This window comes from Arvicola amphibius, chromosome 10 (genome assembly GCF_903992535.2).
Source record: "Arvicola amphibius chromosome 10, mArvAmp1.2, whole genome shotgun sequence".
NCBI classification, from domain to species: Eukaryota; Metazoa; Chordata; class Mammalia; order Rodentia; family Cricetidae; genus Arvicola; species Arvicola amphibius.
In genome coordinates this window covers 51,158,893-51,182,640 of record NC_052056.1, presented here as the reverse complement: position 1 = coordinate 51,182,640, position 23,748 = coordinate 51,158,893, and the positions used below count along the sequence as shown (strand labels likewise).

The following is a 23,748-nucleotide window of genomic DNA, read 5'->3' as shown; positions in this document are numbered from 1 at the left end:
GGTAGCCCCCTGCAGCCTACAAGTGGAAACCAGAATGTCCCATGTTGCATCTTGCCTTGTTTATAGTTACTCGTATAAAATATTGTCTCATTTCTACTCCATAGTCTAATCGATTCAGCTACTTCCCAAATTATCACACAATTGGTCTCTAGTGGTTATTTCTTTCAGCTTATTTACTTAGTGTTTCACAGTTACATTAAAGTGCATGTAATCGTGCTGAAGCCTTTTTTGTTAATATTGCAGCCTTAATTGGAATGTCAGTTCAGTCAGCCAAAGCTTATTAAGAAGTTTCAGTACTCAGATTTTGTGGTAGTTGCTAGTGATACAAAACCAGACACAAAGAAGCCTCTGGTCCCCAAGTCCGAGTCATTTTGGAAACCACTTCAGGTGTAACTTTTCAACTTTGAATATTTTACTAAACACATGACATTCTTTCAGTACATGTATGAATATGAAAGCTTTACATTTATTTGCCATCTGAATCCTTGCCTTTATTAGAGTGAGAATAGTTTACCCACAGGGATAGCTCAGAATGTGTCCTGAGGCCATTTTGGTTATTGTGCAAGCATCATGGTTTATTTACCCAACTAAGACCTTTAACTGCACAAGACTGTGCAGTCTTAGGAGACCATTGTTGTGGCATGTCGTTGACTAGAACATTAGTATATAGTTTGTACTTTTCTCTTTCTTATTTTAAAAGAGGCATATCTTTAAAAGATGAAGTAGCAATATAATTTTTCTATTCATGACAAGTCTAGGTTTCTGTGAAGGAAGTTACAGATTCATATCCTCCTTCCCCCACTCTGTATAGATTAGCAGTACTTCTCCCCTGTGCTCTGTACAGGTTAGAACCCTCCAATACTGGTTAACACTACTTCTCCAGTGCTCTGTATAGGTTAGAAACCCCCCCCCCAATACTGGTTAACACCACTTCCGTCAGTGCTCTGTACAGATTAGAACCCTCCCAATACTGGTTAATATCACTTCTCCCCATGCTCTGTACAGATTAGACCCCCCCCACCCATACTGGTTAACACCACTTCTCCAGTGCTCTGTATAGGTTAGAACCCCCCCCCCCCAATACTAGTTAACACCACTTCTCCAGTGCTCTGTACAGGTTAGAACCCCCCCCCCCCCAGTACTGGTTAACACCACTTCTCCCAGTGCTCTGTACAGGTTAGAACCCCCAATACTGGTTAATACCACTTCTCTCAGTGCTCTGTACAGATTAGAACCCCCCCCCCCATGCTAGTTAACACCACTTCTCCCTGTGCTCTGTACAGATTAGACCCCCATACTGGTTAACACCACTTCTCCCCGTGCTCTGTACAGATTAGACCTTCCCCCCTTACTGGTTAACACCACTTCTCCCTGTGCTCTGTACAGATTAGACCCCCCCCATACTGGTTAACACCACTTCTCCCTGTGCTCTGTACAGATTAGACCGCCTCATACTGGTTAACACCACTTCTCCCCGTGCTCTGTACAGATTAGACAACCTCCCTTCCAATACTGGTTAACACCACTGCTCCCTGTACTCTGTACAGATTAGACCCCTCCCCCCACCCATACACACCAGGTACTGAAGAAGTTAGTGCCACTCTCTGCTGAACTCTGACCTGGTTGTATGTTGTAATTTCTGCCTGCTGCTGAGGGAAGGCCAGCTCTAACAATTTAGTATGGAGGGAGTTTCTTCAACTCCCCATGGTGGATATAATTATAAGAAAAAATATGTGTTAGGACTCTTGTCAATTTCAGATCTGGTAGATTTTACGTCATATATTTGTAGCAGCAGCATCTGTCTTTGGTTGTTCAAGCATTCACAGAATGTCTATTCTAGAATCTCACCAGGGTCGCCATCTCTTCATTCTGCAGATCTAGACTGTAAGTAATAACTAGAAACACTAGTGGACACTGAGATAGTACCCCAAATGCAACTAAAGTTAAATAAATGGAGAAAACGTTTCATTAATATTAAGGTGTAGATCAAATTTCCATTTATGTAATGATCTGGAAAGCATTTATTGTTTGAGACCCCATTTTAAAGCATTAACATAATAGATTATTGTCTTTTGTTATATAATAATACCATTGTCAGATATAAAAGGAGGTAAAAAAAAAACTGTGACAGAGGGTTTGCATTTAATGACAGTACTGAATAACAAAAGAAGCAGCCATTTCTTTTTTGTTATTCTAACAAAATACAATAGTGGTTAGGGCCAGGAAAAGAGAGTCAGCATTACTGAATGCCTTCTATCAGTGCGAACTCTCTGTAAAGCAAATTTACAATACATTATTTAATCAGCTGGAAATTTGTAGGAAAAGTTGAAGGCCATAAGGTGAATTTTGATTTTCATAGAATTTTGAAAATCAGTATTTTAGCAAAAGTGTAGATATGTGTGAGAATTTTTCATCAAAATCTTAGGATCAATAATATGTGATTGATGCTCCTGGAAGATAAATGAGCTTCCCTCTCACCTCCAACCTGGCCCTGGATGTCTGGATAGATGGGGCCTATCTCTTGAGGCCTTTCACTCCTGTGATGATGGATTTTGTTCACCTGGTTGACCTACATGGCAATTATTACACTTGGCTATTTGCTCCAGACTGTATACCAGGTCTCCCAGCATTACTTCTTTTCCCTGCCTCCTTTGTAATCTCTTTTCTAGTAACCTTGTCATAACAAATGACAAGCCTTTCCTGTGTCTCTTAAAAGCTGAATCAGATCAAATGATTGATGAAGGACCAATTTACAAGGACATATAGGCATCTTTACTCTCCGAGGCTGCTCTTACCTCTGAACTTACTTGCTTGCAGTCCACAATTTGTATTGGTTTGGTGTTTTCTGTAAATAAATTTATGTGTTTTTTTCCCCTCAGTCATTCACAGTTTTAGCCCTTCTGATCAGTATATACTTGACTAGAGGTCTAGTGTTGTATCTCAGCGATAAGATGGCTACTAAGCATGTCTGAGGCTCTGGGTTTAATCTCCAACAACAAACAAAAGCTAAAAAATAAAAATGTTATGTATGTGTATTGAACATTTATATTGAGTTTAAGAGTCTGCACAATTCATATTGTGATTTAGTTAGAGTATTATCCTTCATAGTAAATTGTCTAAAACATCCCCCATATTCTAGGCCTTTCTCTTGCACTCTTGTGTACTCATAGGAAACTTGCTGTTCTGTAGACCCATTGCTAAACCATTTTTCATGCTTGAGTTAGGACAAGGATTGTAGACCATGTGTAAACAGAAATTCTTGTGCAGTAAATTATGGATTGGAAGCAGCATGATGTAGAAGGAGAACGGCAGGCTGCATTCTACCATCCAGCTCCCGCACGGCTAGCTTTACACCTGAAATAACAACACACAAATTGTATTCATTTAAACACTGCTTGGCCAATTAGCTCTAGCCTCTTATTGGCTAACTCTTACATCTTGCTTTAATCCATATTTAGTAATCTGTGTAGCAGCACGAGGTGGTGTCTTACGAGGAGAGATCTTATCCTGCATCTGTCTTGGAGAGGAGAGGCATGGCGTCTGCCTGAGGCGTCTGCCTGACTCTTGCTTCCCCCCCCCCCCCCCACAATTCTCTTCTGTCTACTCCACTTACCTAATTTTCTGTCCTATTAAAGGGCCAAGGCAGTTTCTTTATTAACCAATGAAAGTAACACATAGACAGATGACCTTCCTCCATCATTGAGGAGGGACTCAGCCTGATTCCCCCTCTTTCTTTTTCCAGTGTCTAAGAAGAGTGTCTTCCAGTCACTACTCACTGCGTCTTTACAGTGAAGGTGCATAGGATAGAGACAAGAGGATGAGAGTGATTTTAAGTGCTGATTGTTGGTGCCTTATGCTATCTTCAGCACTATTATAAATTAGTGTAAGGCAGCCTTCATTAGTATCAACTGATAATTTATCATGATGACAGTATAATTTCCATTATACTTAATTTTCACTGAAACAGGTCATTAAGTGATCCTTAGCAATGTTACTAGTGAAGGATGTGTCAAAAAACTGAATATGAAGAGAAGGGCACTTTCAAGGAGCAAGAGATTCGGGTACCAACACCATCCAGCCTCTTTCACAGCTGGTGCTCTCTGCTTAGAAAATTTTACCTACCAAAAAAAAGATGATTTTATTTCTCATGATAAATTTATTAGTAAGTTTCTTCGAACGTTCAGTTGCTGGCACACCTTCCCCATGCACCTTTTATTGAGGCATGATAATGATGCATGTGTCTGCTCCTTGCCTTTCACCCCTGCCTGCCATTTATCACTTTCTACCATCAGACAGCAGGCAAGGTTATTTGTCTGTCTCAACTTAATATGTAAATTCCCCATTTACAAGAATTCACTGTGGTAATGTGTCTTCTTATGCAACTTTGATGTTTCCAAATTCATTCTGCTATACAGTTGTAAGTTCATTTGGTGCTGGCCTGGTGTCTCATTTTACTTCTTTATTTTTAAGAAAAATATAACTAAACACTAGAGTGGTGGTGGCTAAGTGGTTATAAGAGCCTTTGTGTTCTAGTGTTCCCAACACCCACACTGGGCTGCTTACAACCATCTGTAACTACAGGTTACTGACACCTCTGGCCTCCAGTGTGCAAATACTCACACACAGACACATACACATAATTCAAATAAAAGAAATCTTTTTTAATTAAAAAAGTATTACTAGACTTTAGGGGCCTATGTGCTTTTTTTATACACACACCCCTATATGTCAATAGGTAAATTTATGTTATACATAAAATAATTTCAGAAAATGAGTTAAGATAGCATTGGGATAAATATCATTCATTGTTAATTAATACTACATTATTACCTACGTTATAGCTTTTATTTATATAGTAGGAGCATTGTTTAGATTAGGTATTCTTTCCTTATACCTTTCCTCAAAATAGTACCTTTTAACCCTTGTCTAAAAGCAACTTGGAGCTTAGAACACATTACCAAAGGCAAGTCTGTGAGGATGACAGAATCGTGTTAGATGGTCATGGGGTGTACGCCTATAACCTCAGTACTTGGGAGACTGAAGCAGAGAATTGTGAATTCAGGACCAGATTATATAACCAAATTGTTTCAAAAAATGTGCTAATAATAATCTGATAGTGATATTTAAAGAATACATAGGAATTTTTTTTTTTAATTAAGACGTTAGGAAAGAGGTAGTGGATTTAGAAGAAGGGATAAAGGGAGGAAGCAACAGAAAAAAAGGTGAAAGTAAATGTAGAGCTTGTGATGGATTGATTACAGTATGTCCCATCAGAGCTGGTTCATAGCTGCCATCCTGTGTGCCCACTTAAAAATCCTGACAGTCATGTTACACGTCATAGATGGAGGAACTGGAGGTGAAGCCCATCGGTTACTAAGTAGAAATACAGCTTGAGCCCAGGTGCATTATGCTTCCACTGCTCTTCTGCTTTTGCCCTGTGTCTAAGAGTAACCAGAAAGTTGGCCAGCTAGCCTGCCTTGCTCCCTTTCTCCTTGGTCTTGGTTCCTTTATCTCATAATTGAAAATTTTACTTTGTGTTTGCCATAAAGAACACCGAGGCAGAGATTTAATTTTTGTAAAACCACTCTTAGCAGGGCAAGTTAACCAGTAAGGGCACAATCTAGCTGCTGGCATGTGTTAACTCATGATCTGAAATGTATACTAAAGTGTCCTTTGAAATAGGTGCTGGGGGCTGTAGAGGTGGGGACTGAGATTTGAATCCAAGCATCCATATGGAAGCCCATAATCACCTCTAGCTCCAGTTGTAGGCATCCACTTCTCTCTTCTAGCCTCCATAGGCACCAGGCATGCAAGTGATACCACAACATACATGTAGGCAAAACAGCTATTTGAAAAAAAAAAAACACACATGTACACACAATTTTTAAAACTTTAAGAGAAGAAATTGGTGCTATGCACTTTTGACAGTAACCCAAAGCATAGATGGTACTGTGCTGTCCTTTAAGGCCCACAGAGGACACTGCTCTATTCTAAATGCCTGCAGCTTGTTTTATCACCACCTTTTCTACCCTCAGAGCCCTGGGCTCTATCTAATACAAAAGCCCCCTCTGCCACCAAAGTCAAGCAACTTTTTAAGAACAAGAACAACAAAAAGAGTAGAACATTCTGAGTGTCTGGTTCCTGTATTCTCGGCCCACAAGTTAGATAACTCCACCCTGTCTCTAGATCTTGGTGCATGACACTGCCATCTTCTCTAAGGAGAGCCACTGAAATCATGGAATGTGCTTTTCTCAGTCATAATCTGAACGAGGGAGGGAAAAGGTAAATGTTGTTGAACTTCTGGATGTTAATTAAGCCCTCATTTGTTTATAGTATAAAGATGCATTTATGAAAGCAAATCCTGGCTACAGATGGTGCCCTACTACAAACAAGCCTGTAAAATCGCCAACACCCACTGTCAATCCACGGAAGAAACTTTGGGCCTTCCCATCTGACTCTTCCAGAGACTTGCCAACTCCCAAGAAGGCAAAGACAGAAGAAATTCCTCAGCTTAATTTTGGAATGGCTGGTAAGTTTCCACAATTTGCACCTGTTCTTAAAGGACAGAACAATGCACCGAGTGTTTTAAACAAATAATACAAATTTGAGAAGACCAAAATTTTTGACCAGTATGAAACTCTGGCAAATATGTAGCATATCACGAGGTATTAGGGCATGCATACAAAGAACTGAAGACATGCAGCCAAGTTGTACATGCTGTGGAGATCCTGATATTGGCAGTATGGGAACGTCACAGCCATTTGGAGCTTGTTAGGAAATTTTTTATATTAACAAAATAAGTCTGTCCCTCTCTTCCCTTCTCTCTCACACACACCTCTTCCCAGCTATTAAACAGAGTAAGCCCTGGAGTTATGGGTTACTTAAATCATCTGAGTATCTTATCCATGAACAAATTCATCCAAATCTGAGATGAATCTTAAAGAGAACCCCCCACCCTACCCCTCCTTCGATCCCCATTAATGTTTGCCTTTAGCAAACTTAAAATTCCAGATGGTGCCATTTGCTATTTTACTCTTTGGGTGGTAAGGAATGCTAATGCATTCATGACCATGAAATAAAACATTTACATTTTTGCCCAGAATGGCTGGATCTTTCCTCCTATTCAGTTAACCAAAAGAGGATTTTGCCAGGAAGAGATTGGGAGGTTGAATAAGACAAAAGCATGGAAGTTCTTGCTGAGCTTGAGTTCCTATACCATATTACAAGAAAATATTTTTCAGGGGCTGGAGAGATAGCTCAGAGGTTAAGAGCATTGCCTGCTCTTCCAAAGGTCTTGAGTTCAATTCCCAGTCAACCACATGGTGGCTCATAACCATCTGTAATGGGGTCTGGTGCCCTCTTCTGGCCTGCGGTTATACACACAGACAGAATATTGTATACATAATAAATAAATATTAAAAAAAAAGAAAATATTTTTCAGAGCCCTAAACTGTTTATAATATTGGAAGGTTAATAGAGATGCAGTTGAGCCATACTGTGATTGTAAATTCTTTTAAATGCCCAGAAGGCATAAGCCTTCATAGTTCATAGTTGGGCTCATAATATGAAAAGTACGTGTGATATAGGATGAATGCCTGAAGAATGAAGCAACGTATGGTAGTATCTTTGGGAAACAAAGTCTTCAGGTGATTGTTGAGTGCAGTGTGTGTCATGTAATTCCAGAACAGTTCCCAACATGTGTCCTGAAAACCCAAAGCAGAGATATTCCTGTGTTAGCTCTCACTTTGCACAGTTTTAGCTTCAGCCCACTTGGTACTGGTCTTTGTGAAATGTCTGGACATCCCAGATTACGGTGGTTGGTCCAGGACCAAGAGAAGATGGATTGATGGCTAAAGTTGAAACTCTCTTTGATTGCCATTTAGCATCTATTGCTATTCTCTCAATTCTAAATCTGTTACTTTGTGTCGAGTTTTCATTTTGAGTTTTATTTAATGCAGTTGCTCATCACAAACCAAACAATAATTGTATGTAAATTATAGAAAGTATGGAAATGCATCTTTCAGTAACAATGTTTCTGGCATTAATTTCCTTTTACCTACAAAAAGAGAAGTAGAATCTAGACTTAAGAAATATGTAAGTCCACTGTGAGCCTTGTCAGTTTGGTTGCTCACCTTCCTGGACTTAGGGGGAGTTGGGAGGACCTTGGACTTAACATAGTTAAGGGAACCCTGATGGCTCTTTGGCCTGGAGAGGGAGGGAGTGGGAGGTATGGGTGGAAGGGAGGGGAGGGAAGAGGGAGGAGGAAGGAGGAGATGGAAATTTTTAATAAAAAATATATGTAAGTCAGCTTTAAAAAGTAGTATTCCTTGAAGCAAAATACAGGAAAGAAAAACACCTTGATAGCATTTGCCTCAAGTAATAAAGACCTGTGTCATGTGTTGGAATTTCATGACCAGAGCTCGCTCACTGCTAGTTATGTCCCTTTTCAACAAGATGAAAGTGAACCAAATTACCTGTGATTAAAAACTGGTGTTTAGCTATCTGAACATAGGCAATACAAAAGGAATTTTAAAGGTCAGTTTAATGCAGAATCTAGTCTTTTTTATTCTTGTTTATTTGTTCAGTGGTCCTTGGCACTCTACATTTGACAATTTAGAGTAACCCAACTTTGTCAAATATATGATTTCCGAGGAAGGAAAAATATGTAGAATTTGATATACTACAAACCTTCAGTAAAAGCAAAGTGTTCTACTTATGTGAATGTATTTTGATAGTTTTAAATAGCATTATATAAGTGATAGAAAAATGATAGTTTCTTGGCTTATTCTTTAGAACGAATAACAAACTTCTTACAAAGTCACATTTGGTATATAACTTGGATTATCATGTAGCCATATTCCTATATTACTTTGTAATTTGAGTGGCACATTTTTATCTCTTGAATGCTATCACTCAGCTCTGGTTCCTAGGATTCCAGCTGCAAAAGTTTCACTCTCAAGCATCCTAAACACTTACTCTGCTAAATTCATTTCTCCCTCTTGACTTGTACTTTTAAAGAAATACAAGCATCTATTTTATCAGGCACAGTAGTTCTTAAAGTTAAGGTTTAATGGAAAGTAGACCCTTAAAAGCACTGCAGGGCTTTGTTTTACCAGATTAGCCAGTGTTTGTGTTCTGTGTGTGTCCTCCTGTATGGCTGCCTGCCAGTGTTAGGCTTTCTTAACTCACCATCATTTGATGATATATTTTTTCTCTGATTACCTCATAGCCCCCTTATCTTTTATTCTTTCTCCTTCTCCTCTTCTCTCTCTCTGTCTCTGTCTCTGTCTCTCCTGTGTGTGTCTGTGTGTGTGTCTGTGTTTATGTCTACCTCAGAACCTTTTCTCAGTTAAAAATTTTATATATAAGGTGTGATCAAAGTTGATTCCTGAGATCCCAAGGCAGACTGAACAAAGCTCTACTTCAGGGCATACATTTAGACAGAAATGTCTTCAGGCAGTCTTACATATCCTCATCCTAAAGCTAAAATGCATACCTTGAGACCTGTGTTCACCAGAGACACAGGTGTGCATTCCTGCCTGCTCTTTCATTGGTGCTTTCAAATTTAACATTGAGACAGCCTTAAAGAGTAAAGGTCTCCGATGGAAATATAACCTGGAGCAGAGATCTTCCACTGGGCTGTTCAGTTATCTTTCTGCATCAGTTTATGTTGAAAGAATTAAAGCAAAAGAGTTGGCTAACCAGTGGGGAGGGGCTTGTCCTAACCCAACTTAATTTGCCAGAATTTGATGACTCCCCATGGGAACCCTTACCTGTTGGGAGGTGTGAATGGAACGAAGAGGTGAAGAGGGGGCAAGAAGAGGGGTGGAAAAATGTAAAATAATTTTTAAAAAAATAAAAATAGTTTGCTAACAAATACATTATTTTTAAATCTTCAAGCTATTTTAGCAAGAGCCTGATATGCCTGAAGACTTATAATGTCTATAGCATATCTCCTATTTTTAATTTATTTTGAAAATTTTAAGGAGATGATTTTTTAAAAGCCCACTAGAATTTGGAGGCCAGTGTGAAATTTCTCTGTCCTGTGTTCCCTGACAGCCTAATTCTTTTGACCAAACCTGATTTCACATAGCAGAAATAACAATTTCAGATTAAGTCTCAAGTTTCTCAGAAGACAAACATAAGTATGCTTGGATTTTAAAAAAAAAAAATGCATCGGAACACTTGAATTTTGGAAAGTAGCCTTGGGAGAAAGGGAGTTTGGTAGATGATACTTATGATAACAGCTATACTACTGGGGAAAGTATTGTGTTGGAATGGTGGTAGAGCAGTAGCATTTAAAAGGCCAGGTGTAGTGGTCATGCCTATTATCCCTGCACTTAGAAGACTAAGGCAGGGAGACCATGAGCTCTAGAAGAGCCAGGCTTCTTATTAAGACACTCTATCCAAAAAAAAAAAAAAAAAAAAAAGCAAAATATAGAAAAGAAAAGGGGCTCTTTAAAGTATGTGCATTAAGCACACATGTACCAGGTTATATAAGAATGAATTTTGTCATTTTTCTATAAAATTTATATGTGGGTAGTTTGGATTTCTGCCTTTATGAATATCCTCTTTTATTCTGTATGGCTGTGTGTGCTTCATGCTTCTGAGTTGATTTTTGTTTTTGATCTTTAGATCCTACTCAGATGGGAGGCCTGAGCATGTTGCTGTTAGCTGGAGAACATGCTCTTGGAACGCCAGAGGTAAGCCAGGCCTTAGTCTTCATTGCTCTTCACACTGCATTCTGGTGTTTCACCACATAGATGTCTGCATTTTGTTCACCTTGTTGCTGCAGTTCCACCGTTTACAGCTCACTGAGAAACTTTACCTGTGCATCTGATGTGTTGAGGGTAGCAGAAGTCGTATACACCAGCCAAAAGGACAGACACACAACTCCATTGCAGAATCTGCAGTTGTTTGAACCTGGGAGTAAAAACTACAGTACTGTGCATTTGTTGTATTGTGTCATGTGTAGATTGTATCCTAAATAAGTTCACTCGGTTCAACACATTCCCTGTTTGTATCATGTTCTCATATGTGCTAGTGGGAAGCCAACAGTAAAAATAAGAGACTGTCTCTCTAGTATCTGAGTAATTCCAAACTCCTGTTTCAACATCTGGAATGACAGCATTACAAAACTGTTTCATCCTTTAAAATAGGAAAAGAAAAGGACCCAGGGCCCTCATGACCTTGTTTCTGTGATCTAGTTATTAGTCTGCTTTTGCTAAACACTTTTAGACCTGATTCTGCTCAGCTGTTGCAGTTAACCACACATAATTTGCATTTGTGGCACCTTCTATTTTCTAGACCCACTTAACAGAGATCAGCTGAATTAACCTGCGGGTCATGTTTTTTTGCTACATTCTGAGTCTTCAGATGGAAAATTTCCATTCAAACCAACATAGCTGTTTGGGACAAAATAGCAAGAGCTGTCAATATTCCCATGGAAAATTAATCTGGTAGCAAGCCTATCCCTAATATTATTTATTACTGTTATGGAAACATACTGCAAACATTTTCCTTTCTATTTTCATTTTTTTCTTTTAGTTCAGCTTTATTACAAGCCTGTGCTGTTTACTGCTGTTTTAAACTTTGACTAGGCCATGTAGATTACAGTTAAAACCTACTCAACTATACAGGCTATTTATACTATGGTGCTTTTGTTACTTACAGTTTTTTATATGGGATACAACATGGTTGAGTTTATATTAAATTTAACAAATTTATTTTTTTCATTTTAATGTAGTAAAAGTATTAATTTTTATAGCAGTATTTATTCTGGTGTGCAAATCTTCCACTGAAAATCGCATTCATGTGATTGCTTTTGCAGCTCATTACTGAGAGTGATTCTCGCTCCTAATAGCAGCATTGTTGTACATCATTTCCATCCCTAGCTCATAATATGACCTCCTGAGGGCAAAGCACATTCTCTGGAATAGAGTGGTCTAAATACTCCAAAGGTGGATATGAACAGAGTTGATCTTTCAGTAGTCTGACTCATGACCACTTCAAAAGTCAGCATTACCTCTCCTCACAGATTCAATTATAATTTATTCCCTACTTTTTAACATTCTTTTACCACTTAAGAACGAATATAAGCAAATGATCATTGTAGCTCTTCTAGATGCTAGTAAGAAAAAGGAAATTAATTTACTGCTTTGCTTAAAATTTTACCACTTTAGTGTAAGTGGAGACTGCACCTTTATTTCCTGGTTACCTAGACCCAAATAATCACAGAAACTATTAATTAAAATACTGTTTGGCCAATGACTTAGGCATATCCCTACCTAGCTCTTATTTCTTAAAATAACCCATTTCTCTTCATCTGTATATCTCCATGAGGTTGTGGCTTATGATTAAGGTTCTTAATCTGGCATCTTTCTCCTTCAGAACTACATGGCGTCTCTCTGACTCCACCATCTTTCATCCTCTCTCTCTGCTTTAATTTCCCACCTTGTTATATTCTGACCTGCCATAGGCCAAAGCAGCTTCTTTATTAACCAATGGTAATAAAATAGATTCATAGCATACAGAGGGGTATCCCACATCACTTAAGCTGTTTTTAGTAAGTTCTGCTTGGGATAAAACCGGACTCCCTGAACATGGCGGACAGTGAGGGCTGCTGAGAAGCCAAGGACAATGGCACTGGGTTTTGATCCTACTGCATGTACTGGCTGGGGGGGGGGGGGGGGGCTAGCCTGTTTGGATGCTCACCTTCCTAGACCTGGATGGAGGAGGGAGGACCTTGGATTTCCCACAGGGCAGGGAACCTTGACTGCTCTTTGGACTGGAGAGGGAGGGGAAAGGGAGTGGGGGGAGGGGAGGGAAATGGGAGGCGGGGAGTAGGCGGAAATTTTTAATAAAAAAAAAAACATAGCATTTTGTAACACATAGTGTAAGCACTACAGTGATAGACCTTTTTACCCTAATGAAGTGGAAGCATTTTGAGAACTCTATAGATGAAGAAGCAAGGAGTTCAGGAGCAGATACCTGTAGCAGTAGTTACATCCTTAGGAATCCAGCTTGTGTTCTTGTTCCCTCCCCTCATCTCAAGAGACATTTAGGTTATTCCTAAAAATAATCCCGAGCTATTAGAACAGTAAGATAGTAAAAACTTAAGTAAAATATTATCTCCAAATACCATCAGAGAGCTTACTTTTAGAGATCAGTAGGCTTCAGTTAGTCCATAGATTTCTACCTCACTATTTTTTATTGCAAATATGTATGTAGACTTAGTAAACAGAATTTCTGTATAGTCAGATTATCCTAAGATAAACACAATAAATATGTATTTAGGTTTTCCTATAAAAATTAAGATAGAAACTAATTCAGAAATTTTGTATTTTTATATTGGAATAATTACTGTGAAATCCATTTATACTGTTTAGTTTGACTAATCATAGTGACATCTTACAGAAATTCTACCACACAAAGACACGAGAGTCTTATTTTGAAGTAATCTTAGAGGGAAGGGGCTTTTTCCCTGGCCTGAGATTTCACCACATTTACAGAGTTCTAAAGAGAATGCTTTTTTAAAGTGTGGAATTTAATATAAGAAATAGATTTTCTTAAACAATACAGGTATTTTCTTTACTGAAATGATAAAATTCTGCTGAAAACAGCTTCTATGGCCACTACAGTGTCATAGGTCTGCTTGGTGTACCCTTGCAGTTATAGACAGTTTAGTTTCTTGAGATGTCAGTGAGCAAAATTATATTGATGTTTGCATTTGTTTTCCTCAGTCTTCCAATTCTCAGTCACCATAGTAGATCTATGGCACTATTAGTAGGGCATTTTGTGTGCTGCTGTTTCTGAGCCAAGCAAGACTGGCTGCTCTTGGTATAGTAAGCTGGAGTCCTTATCAAATTGAAAGGGTAAATTTGGTTTTGTAAATCTAATGTTTTATAGTTCACACAAATAATAGTCTTCATGTCCATATTTTATGTAAATATTTGAACTATTTGGAACAACTTCTTTAAGAACAACATTTATTTTATAGAATTCATTGATTTGAGAAGAAAAATTTATATACTGAACAGGACAAAGACAGAAAGGAATGAGTCCTGTCTCAAAACACAGCAAGTCTGTCTCTGCTGAGTGTTTGTAAGAGGCAGTATAGGTGTCATTAGGAGATAACCCCATCGTAGTGGAAGAAATGGAAGGATATGGTAGGACATTTTGGCTAATTAGTTAAGTCAGAAGTCAAATCTAGTTGCTTGCGCAGTAGCACAGAACGATCTTGAGCTGTAGAAGTGAACCACTTTAAACAAAACACTTGAGATTTAAGTGAATTCACTGTTTAATTTAAAGAAACAGGAAATAAAAAGGCAAAAGAAACAAAGTAATCTTTTCATCAGATTCTTGATTGAAGAGGCAGTTAGAAAGTTAAGCTCTTAAATATGGTATCAATGAGTTATTGGAAGATAAAAATACAAGTAAAGCAAAATATTTGATCTAAAATTGCTAAAAGTAATCTTAAGATAGAGTTTTCCATTATTTGTGCTAGTCTGAAAAATATAAAGCTAAACTGGAATTTAAAAATAAAAGCAGTGTTAAGATTCATAGATTATGTGGAAAGGACAAAATATAGTTAGATTAATCTTGGCAAGGACAACATTTGCTGATGTACCCAAGTGAGCAACAGTCATCTTGGCTAAAACAGAAGGAAGCAAAATGGAAAATAAGAGTGGTTAGGAAGAACGTTCATCGCTGCTGAGGGAAGGCGTTTCTATTCAGTTTAGTAACTGAAGCCAGCATTAGTAGTGTATGAGATTTATTTGCCTTAGACTTTGGGTCTCTAATTTTTGAATGCATGGTGGAACAAATAGATACGACAGTATATCTTTCCCCACTTTTTGCCTTGCCTTCCATCCTGTCCAGAGATACAAATAATAATGCCTGAATCCTGTAACTCTTGTGGCTACTGCAAAGATTAATTAAATAAAGCCTGCAAGGCATTTTTTACTCCTTGAAAATTCGTGTAAGTATACAGGATCATCACCATAAGTTATTCTAGGCATTTCATATTTAATTCAAAAGCTTAAATTATATCTATTATTCCTGCAAACTGCAGTGTGCTTTGCCATCACCAGTATGCATGCATCCATCATGCGCACGCACACACACACACACACACACACACACACACACTTCCTTGTTCATTGAAACCTGGGAAGAATTTAAAATTGTAATTTGCCCTCTTCGTCATCACTAGGTGATCAAGAAAAGAATTTAATTTAGATTAGCTAAGCTAGGTAAGCTAGGTCAGTAGAAGAGGAGCTAGCCCATGGAGGTATACCCCCTTCAGGGTCCTGTCCAGTGAGGCTGTACTGCAGAGAAAATGTGCCACCATTTAGTGTGTTAAGTCAGATGAAAGATATTCACGGAATGTCTTGGAGTGTAAGGCATTTCAGGGAATAGACCATATACAAATACCTGCTCTTTATGAGGCTGATATCTCTTACTGCCCAAGTTTTTAAAGAAATCTAATCCTTCACAATGAACTTTTGACTTCATGGAGAACCCTCTTGATTTTCATTTTCAACTGACAATCTTCCTGTTTATAAAAGAAGAAATGAATATCTGATTGAAATTTGGAAATGTTACACTTCGTTTCTTGAAACAGTATTAATCTTTCACCTTCTTCATGAGCTAAATAGTTCTCTTCCCTAACCCTTAAAATACTTGCTGTCATCATATGTATTATAGCATTTAATTTTATTTAGCGTTATTGTAAGTTTATGATAAAAGTTTTATTTTTTATTCATTATTGTTATTAAATGGACCTTAAGGAACTTAGGATGAGGAATAACAAGATTTTGACTGAATACTGCTGAGTAGTTAACTATTACAGCTAACTTTCATTTAATACTTCTTCCTTTCAAAGTGCTACTCTTAAAAGGGCAAGAACAACAACTCCTTAGCAATCCTGGAAGTTAAGTTTTGTCTTCTTTATGAATAAATATTAACCATTAGACGAGGGACCAGGGCCAGTAAGGTTAAGTAACTATGTATTACATTAGCTCCTAGCTGCAGTGGCAGAACTGAGCGGGCACTTCAGCATCTAGCCAGTTTTTGTGTAGCTCCCGGGAGACTTTGTGATTCAATTCCACCTGCCTATCCTCAACTCTGATCTATGTCCTGTGTCACCCATACTAGAGCTAGCAGCAGCCGCGGAACGAGACATTTTGAGATTGCTTTAAGGTAGACGTAGGGCTAAGCCAGTCACATTGGTTAACTCATTTTGTCCTCCCAGCAATCCTATGGTGTCAGTTCCCTGTTGCATTCTCCATGGCCATTGAGTGAGGAAGTCGTAACACTAGGCTGTAAACCCACTTGATTTCCACTAAATGAAGAGATGTGCAGAACCCGAGCCAAAGAACAGTTGATTGCACTGATATAGTTTACATGATTCTATCCCCATTTTTGAACACTGAATTCTAACTTTGTTTAAATATTGATATAAATAAAATGGAAAGTTTTCACTTTTATTTCTGATATTAGTGGAGTGGTAAAAATTCTTCTCTTACTCACCAGTACAACTTTAGTTAATTTGATATGTGCTTGTCGTAGACTAATCTGCTTGACTAGTCCAGGAGACTTAGACCCATTAAATTCCGTTACCTTGTTTCATCTCCTATCATAGCTTTTATCCTCTTCTCACGGGTTTATAGCTTCTAAATACTCTGTTAGGATATGTGCTATGTTTGAATTCTACAGTAAAAGGGAAGTAGGTGCCCAGAGGTTGATTGGTTTGTTTCTTCCTCTTTACAAGTCGCCCCCTTTATGTTACTTTGTAGACTGTACTACCCATCTTGCCAAGCACCCCAGCTTCTTCTATCAGTAGTGGGTCTCAGAGCCCAGGTAATCAGATCCTTTTCCCTAATCTGTACTTGGAGTCATAGATGCTTTAAAATGGCAAGAAGACGGAATGGCTTCCCAGCTCATCAAATGAGGAAATTGAGGCAGAAAGATGCAGTCCTTTGTCTCAACTTTTACTACCGTTGCCTATGGAGTTTCCTGTGCTCTTTTATGAGCTTGGCTGCACAGAATGTGATAATAGGAAAACTTTATCTAGGTTGCTGCTCTCCTGAATGCCCTGAGTGAACTAGGTCCTCCTACCTCTATCCCCCCCCCCTTTTTTTTTTTTACCAGATGATACAACAGATTCTAGGAATAGCACAGGACCCTCAGGTCTGTAGCCTAGTATAGTGCCATATGCCATTGTCAGACAGACATTCAGACACACTCCTCTCATCCCCTGAAATATACTCCCTGCCCCCACTGAGGCTTCCTTCTTCTCTCACTTCTCTCTCAGCTTCCGTTACTATAAAGATATAGGTGTAGTCTGGCCCTTCTGCTGAGGCCCTGACATCCTTCCAGACAATTACTGAGGACTGGCAAGTGCTATCTCTGACTTAATTGGGGCCCTACATCTCTGCAGCTTTATTTCCCCTGCCTGCTAATTGGTCTCCTACCTCCAGTCACTCCCTGCCTTGGTTGTCCTGCAGGCCTCTGACATAATTATCTAACTGCATATCTTTCCTCATGCAATTCCTCTAACTTAAATCCTTGGCCAGCCCTCTGTTTCCTCCAGCCTAATTCCCAGACAACAGAATCCCAGTTTTTGTCAGCCTGATTCATCTCTTACTACGCGTGTATGGCATCTTATTCTGTACCCACACTGGGAAAGTCACCATTTCTCAAAAGCGCAGCCAAGATTTACCTCTGCATTCTCACCTGCTATGACTGTCATTCTCACTCTTCCTGTGAAGGGAGATCCTGCCTTTCTCTCCAAGTAAGTCTAGATATTACTTCTAACTCCCTCTGCCCACACAATAGATTTTTCTGTGCTCCCAAGGACCCTTCTAATATACTTTCACTGTTTATTTCTGCAGTGTAGCTATCCTCTTCCCTTGAATTACAAACAGACTAAGACGAAAATCATCATTTTATTCGCAATTGTACACTGGATGCAAGTGGCATTTGAACTTTCTTATGGCATCAATTCCCACAGCTGGTACCTTGTGTTTATTGAACAAGTGAATGAGAAATAAATATTTGAACTGGCAAGAGTCGGAATATGTGGTTGATCTATAGTGTGCAATTACTCCTTTGGTGACTGTATGTTCATCACAGTGCCAAGCAGTGTGCAGCTCTGCCTTTGTGCTTTGCAAAGTAGGAACAGCCATTGATAATACTTAGCTTCCTAAGCCGCTTGTAATCATAACTGGCTCAATCATGCTGAACCTGTGATTTCTCACTATCTGATTTGGTATTGTGGGGAAAATGTTACTTTGTCATAATTCTTAATTATACTCATCATTTCCCCTCCTTCATTATTGAAGCTAAATCAAAGTGGGTGGCAATTGGGTGTAAGAAGATTTGAATGTGTGCTTATGCAGAAATCCCTGTAACTCTTTTCTTTTTTGGGCATAGAGCAACACCTAGTGGCTTTATGTATTATTGCAGAGACTTTATAGAAACAATTATATTTTCTTTTCTTGTTTAACCATAGCTTATTTCTTTTCTCTAAATTAATTTATAAGAATAGATGCTGATGAATAAGTGGTGATCCATAAAATTCATTCTCCAATTAACAAAAATAATTAATTTGAATGTTTTACTTAGCATTTTATACATTTCATAAGGTCTGGGACTGTAATAGGACCCCTTTGTAGGAATTTTATAAGTATAGAATTTTCTATTCATACAATATGTACATTTGCCATATCATAGGATCATTTTTGCATTTTGAAATCTTTAGATAAAAATGCCTAACATGTATCACATCCAATTTTACTTTGTTTGTAAGATATTCATACTTACCTTGGTGACATGAAATCATGGTTACAAATGTAAATTACTACTTTGAATATATGCATTCTGATGAAATTTTAATGGGCAATTTACCCTACCTTAATTTGTTCTAGATAAACATTTACATCAGCTCTTTAGTTTTCCTAAAAACTGCATCATTTCCTTCATTGCTTATTGAGAATTACATCTAAATCAAAGGGAGAATTTGGGGAGAGCTGTCTGTCCTCTATGCTCCTGGCATTATTTTTTGCAACTCTTCTCCCTTCCTTTTTGTCTCTACTCTAAACCTTCATGATGCTTCTCTTCTTTTTCAGGTAACCGAGTCACTAAGTACATAATTTAGTAGTATCCCAGTCCCGCAGGCTCCTAATTTTGTGCTGTTTCCATTATGCTTTACTGACTACACTAATTCACAAATACCTACATTTTAAGAAAGGACATGGTCCACTAGAGCAAAATGCAGGTTTAGTAGTTCTATTTGTGCTCCTTTAGCCACTAGGCAGCCTTTACTTGTTCTTTACTTCCAGGTCACAATAAGAGAATGGAGTCAGTCAACAGATCCTCAATGTACATTTACTCTGTCTGCTGCATGGTTATCACAAACACACTTCCTTCTTGTGTCTGGTCAGGCACACCTTGATAAGTTCTTATACATGATGAGCCTTCCATTCAAATAGTTTTATAAAATCATTTATACCAAAAGTTCATAAAGAAAATAGTTTAACTTTTAAAGTTCATGATTTGCAATGATTTTACAAGTAAATAAATGTTTGTGGGAGGAAGTTTGAGAAAGAGCATAAAGTGGGTGGGTAAGCAAATCTGGGAGGAATTGGGATTGGGGAGAAACAATCAAATATGTGAAAAATATATTAAAATGACACTTAAAGTTTCATTTTCTTATTGTTAATATGACTTTAAGCCACCAGGGCAGTTTTCTTCCTCAAAGAGTCATTACCTCTCCCACCTCATGGAATATGAAGTAAGAATGCATTGATGTATTATTTGTAATGACATTGTAGCCAGCAACAGGCTGCATTATGACTGCATCCCATAAGATCATATTAACTAGTGATGGCATAGCTATATATTCTCAGAACTTTCTTAAATTGAGCTACATCCCATGGCCTTTGTTGGCTTGCTTATCATGTTTTTAACCTTTTTGTTCCCCTAAAGCAGGATCTCATTAAGTTGCCAGGCTGTCTGGAACTCTTTGTACAGCATGTCTTGAACTTGATATACTGCTGCCTCTGCCTCCCAAGTAGCTAATAGGATTACAGATCTGTGCCAGGAGACCTGCCTAAATGATAATGTATTTCACTGCAAATATCTTTTAAGATTTCTGTTTTGAGCCGGGCAGCGGTGGCGCACGCCTTTAATCCCAGCACTCGGGAGGCAGAGGCAGGCGGATCTCTGTGAGTTCGAGGCCAGCCTGGTCTACAAGAGCTAGTTCCAGGACAGGCTCCAAAGCTACAGAGAAACCCTGTCTCGAAAAACCAAAAAAAAAAAAAAAAAAAAGATTTCTGTTTTGTGTATATTTTTATTAGAATTTTATAAAGACACTATAATTTTTTTTCAGTTTCTACCTTGATTTTTTAAATCAAACTTCATTTCCCCAGATATCCAGAAGGTAAATGCATAGGGTTTCTTTATTATTCCTAAACTTGGTTAGTCATTTCATGCAAGAAGAAAATTTCCAAACCTTTGTGACTACTAATATGAGGGTTTATCGGCTTTCTTTTTAATGTGCTTGGTGTCTTTAGCTTGGTATCTTTGGTGTACTTGGTGGTACATTTAGCACAACATGCTTAATAGTCAAGTGGTGATAAGAGAGGCAAGCTTGCCCTAGATGGCAAATTAATTAAGGGTTCTGCAACTTCTCCATGACACTTATCACTGGAGGAGTCTTCATAGCTCTTTAAAACATCCAAAGTGACCATAAAATTTTCAAATACATGTTCCTACTCTACAGCCTGTAACACTGTTAGAAAAATACCTTCCTCCTCAGCCATCAAGTGGAAAAGTTGAGTGGGAACACACACACACACACACATGTTGATGTATATTTGTGTGTATGTGTGTGTGCGTTTGTAAAACTTCTGTTGCCTTTTCCTTTAAAGTAAAAAAAAAAAATAGCTATTCTCCCTTGAAAACCTAACTTCATTATTCAGGAATGTAGGAGAAACCCACTGATTTGGGGACTTACAAGAATACTTCTCAATTTTTATTTTTCCTTCAGTATTTTTTTTAAATAGGGTCTCATGCATCCAAGGGTGACTTTAAACTTCTGATTCCCCTGCCTCTACCTCCTGAGTGCCACAGGCATTTGCTACTGATCTCAGTATAATTCTACAAATGCCTCTTAGTACACTGTGTCTAGGCAGTTTGGAAAATAATGTAGTAACGGGCCCTGGGAGAGGATTCACAGTAAACAAGTATGTCTTGCGATGATGAGAGCTAATAAAGAGGGATTCAGTACTGAGGGGGAGTGTCAGGTACCTCTCTGGTCCTAAATTAATTTTATCTATAAAAAAGGGGGAGACTTAGGTCAGAATAAAGAAAGCTTCCTTCACTAGAATTCACTACTAAAATGGTTATGGTTCCCAATACAAATATTTTTATTTCTTGCATAAAATTAAAGAGGTAATGTATATTCTTGGAAGAATCCTGGGAAGATACAATTTTAAATGTCTTTTTTTTAGTAAGTATTTTTAATAGTGAAGATAACAAGACGATAACAGAATGTTAAATGTTCGCTAGTATAATACCTTACAAGAAGAGAATGTTTGTTTAGGTAGACCGTAACCTTCTTAAGATTAGGGCTCATGCTATAAATATGTGAAAAACCTGGAAAATAAGAATTTAACTTTAGTTTTATTTTCCCGGAATTATCCTGTCAGAGAGAATTTGTGTTTTTGTGTTGCATGTAACAGGAAATGTTGAAGCGACATAGTACAGGGGAGGAGGTGTTGTCTGGATTGTGACAGAAGCCAGCAGTAAAGTGCTAATCTCTGTACACATTCTGAAGGTATCATGCTGTCTACTAGCTCTGTCAATTATTTGCCACATGAGTGGTCACTTGCATAAAATTTTGTAAAGTGTATTAGTTATTCTTTGTTGCTGTGATGAAATATGAGCAAAAGCAACTTGCAGGAAAATTTAATTTTCGCTGACAGTTCCAGAGGGCTAGCATCCACAGGAGCAGGAAGCTAGCTGATAACATCTTTATCTGCACACAAGAAACAGAGAGTAAACAGGAAGTTGGGCAAGTCTGTAAACCCTCCCCTATCCTCTATAAGTTTCCATAGCCTTCCCAAACTGCACCACCAATTGGGGACCAAGTGTTCAAGTTCACAAGTGTGTTGTAGATGTGTCCCATTCAGGCCGTACTCAGCAATTACTTTTTTGTTGGTGTTGCCTCAGTTGTTAGATCATGAAGTTGACAGTGCTTTAGGTGGCATTTGTTTGTCTACTGTTGTCGTGATGCTCACTCTGTCTGTCTTTGTTTCAGGCATCGACTGGGCCTTGTCGGCCTGATATATCAGAGTCACCTGAGTTGCGTCAGAAGTCACCATTGTTTCAATTTGCTGAGGTAATGTTTGCATCTTATACTTATTTAATCAAGGAGTCATTTATAAAGCGAGTTTAAATTTAGACTAATGACAGCAAATTAAAACAGCAAAGAACTCTACTCAGCTCAATTGATTATGGACAAGAATATATAATCAAAGTTTGTAAGAGGTAAGGGACTCCAAGGGCTTTTAGTTTGATTGATTTTTGAGACAGTCTTCTTATAGTCAGACTGGTATCAAACATAGGATCCTGCCTCATTTGCCAACTATAAGGATTACAGATATTCACTTGTGGCGTTCTAGAGGTTTTAATTGAGAAACAAATACATATTTATAGATGCTTGTTAAGTCATACTAATTATTATTATGATTAAACTAGAATGATTATTAAATCATACAACACATTGATTGATAAATCCAAGACTCTATTTGTGTCACTAGCTAAAATCATACTTTATATCAACATGTATTTGTAAGTGTATCTTTTTGTTTATGAGAGTATCCTTTTGTTCATTAAATGCTTTTCAAAAAAAACAAATGTATTTTAATTGTGATTCTGTTTGGTTTGCTATCTGACTCAATTCTTGAAGAAATACATTATAGGTTAGGTTTTCCTTTTCTATGAATTGCTCTGTTTTTTTCTTAATTTTTATGGATGGCTAGTGGGAAGTAAATCCTACTAACTTCATAATTCCCAAGACTCGAGGAAAATCCATGCAGCTTTGCGTTTGTAGTTTATCACACTTGGACAAAGTGTGATACCTGGGACTTAGAGAATTGGTGGCTGAACCTAGAAAAATTACTCATTTTCAGCTTAGAATGTCTTCAGATTACTTGGTTAAATTTTATCTTTTTATGATGGTCTGTTTTTTGTCTAGTTGATATTTATTCTTAAATAGCTTATCTAATTCAAAAGATGTGGTACCTTTACATTTTTCCTAGTGACTTTATAGTATCAATACAATAGTCAGGCAGCCTTTTTATTAATCTTCTTTCTTTCTTGTATATCACCTTTGATTCTGTGCCTACATGTGACCGTAATGTTTTCTAGTTTTTCTGAAAGCCATTTTTATGGTTGAAGAATTGGGATCAGGGTGCACTTACTGCTTAGTAACTACTCTGTGATGAATGAACACAGTCTACTATGTTCTCTTCAGGTACCAGTGGGCTGAGATGATAATACTGCAAGCTCCTGCTCACTTCCTCTCACTTCATCCGACTTTGTAACTGAACTTTATCCACTCTGGAACAAAAATTAATAACTGAATTGTTCTTAAAAATTCTTGCAAATATTTAATTCTAGCCCTCAGAGCAGTTTGAGGGTATCATTGTTACTCGGTGAAAACAAAACAACATATGG

The 23,748-nt window shown here is 38.0% G+C and overlaps 1 protein-coding gene across 6 annotated transcripts in view; it reads left to right on the top strand.

Moving 5' to 3' along the window:
- The window catches only part of Bbx (BBX high mobility group box domain containing), a 241,533-nt gene that overhangs the window by 157,475 nt on the left and 60,310 nt on the right, over window positions 1-23,748 (top strand). For all 6 annotated transcript variants that reach the window (XM_038345735.1, XM_038345737.1, XM_038345734.1 and 3 more), the window contains exons 6-8: window positions 6,334-6,529; window positions 10,636-10,703; window positions 22,328-22,408. In XM_038345735.1, coding sequence (XP_038201663.1) covers window positions 6,334-6,529; window positions 10,636-10,703; window positions 22,328-22,408 — 345 coding nt within the window. The remainder of the gene's footprint in view (window positions 1-6,333; window positions 6,530-10,635; window positions 10,704-22,327; window positions 22,409-23,748) is intronic.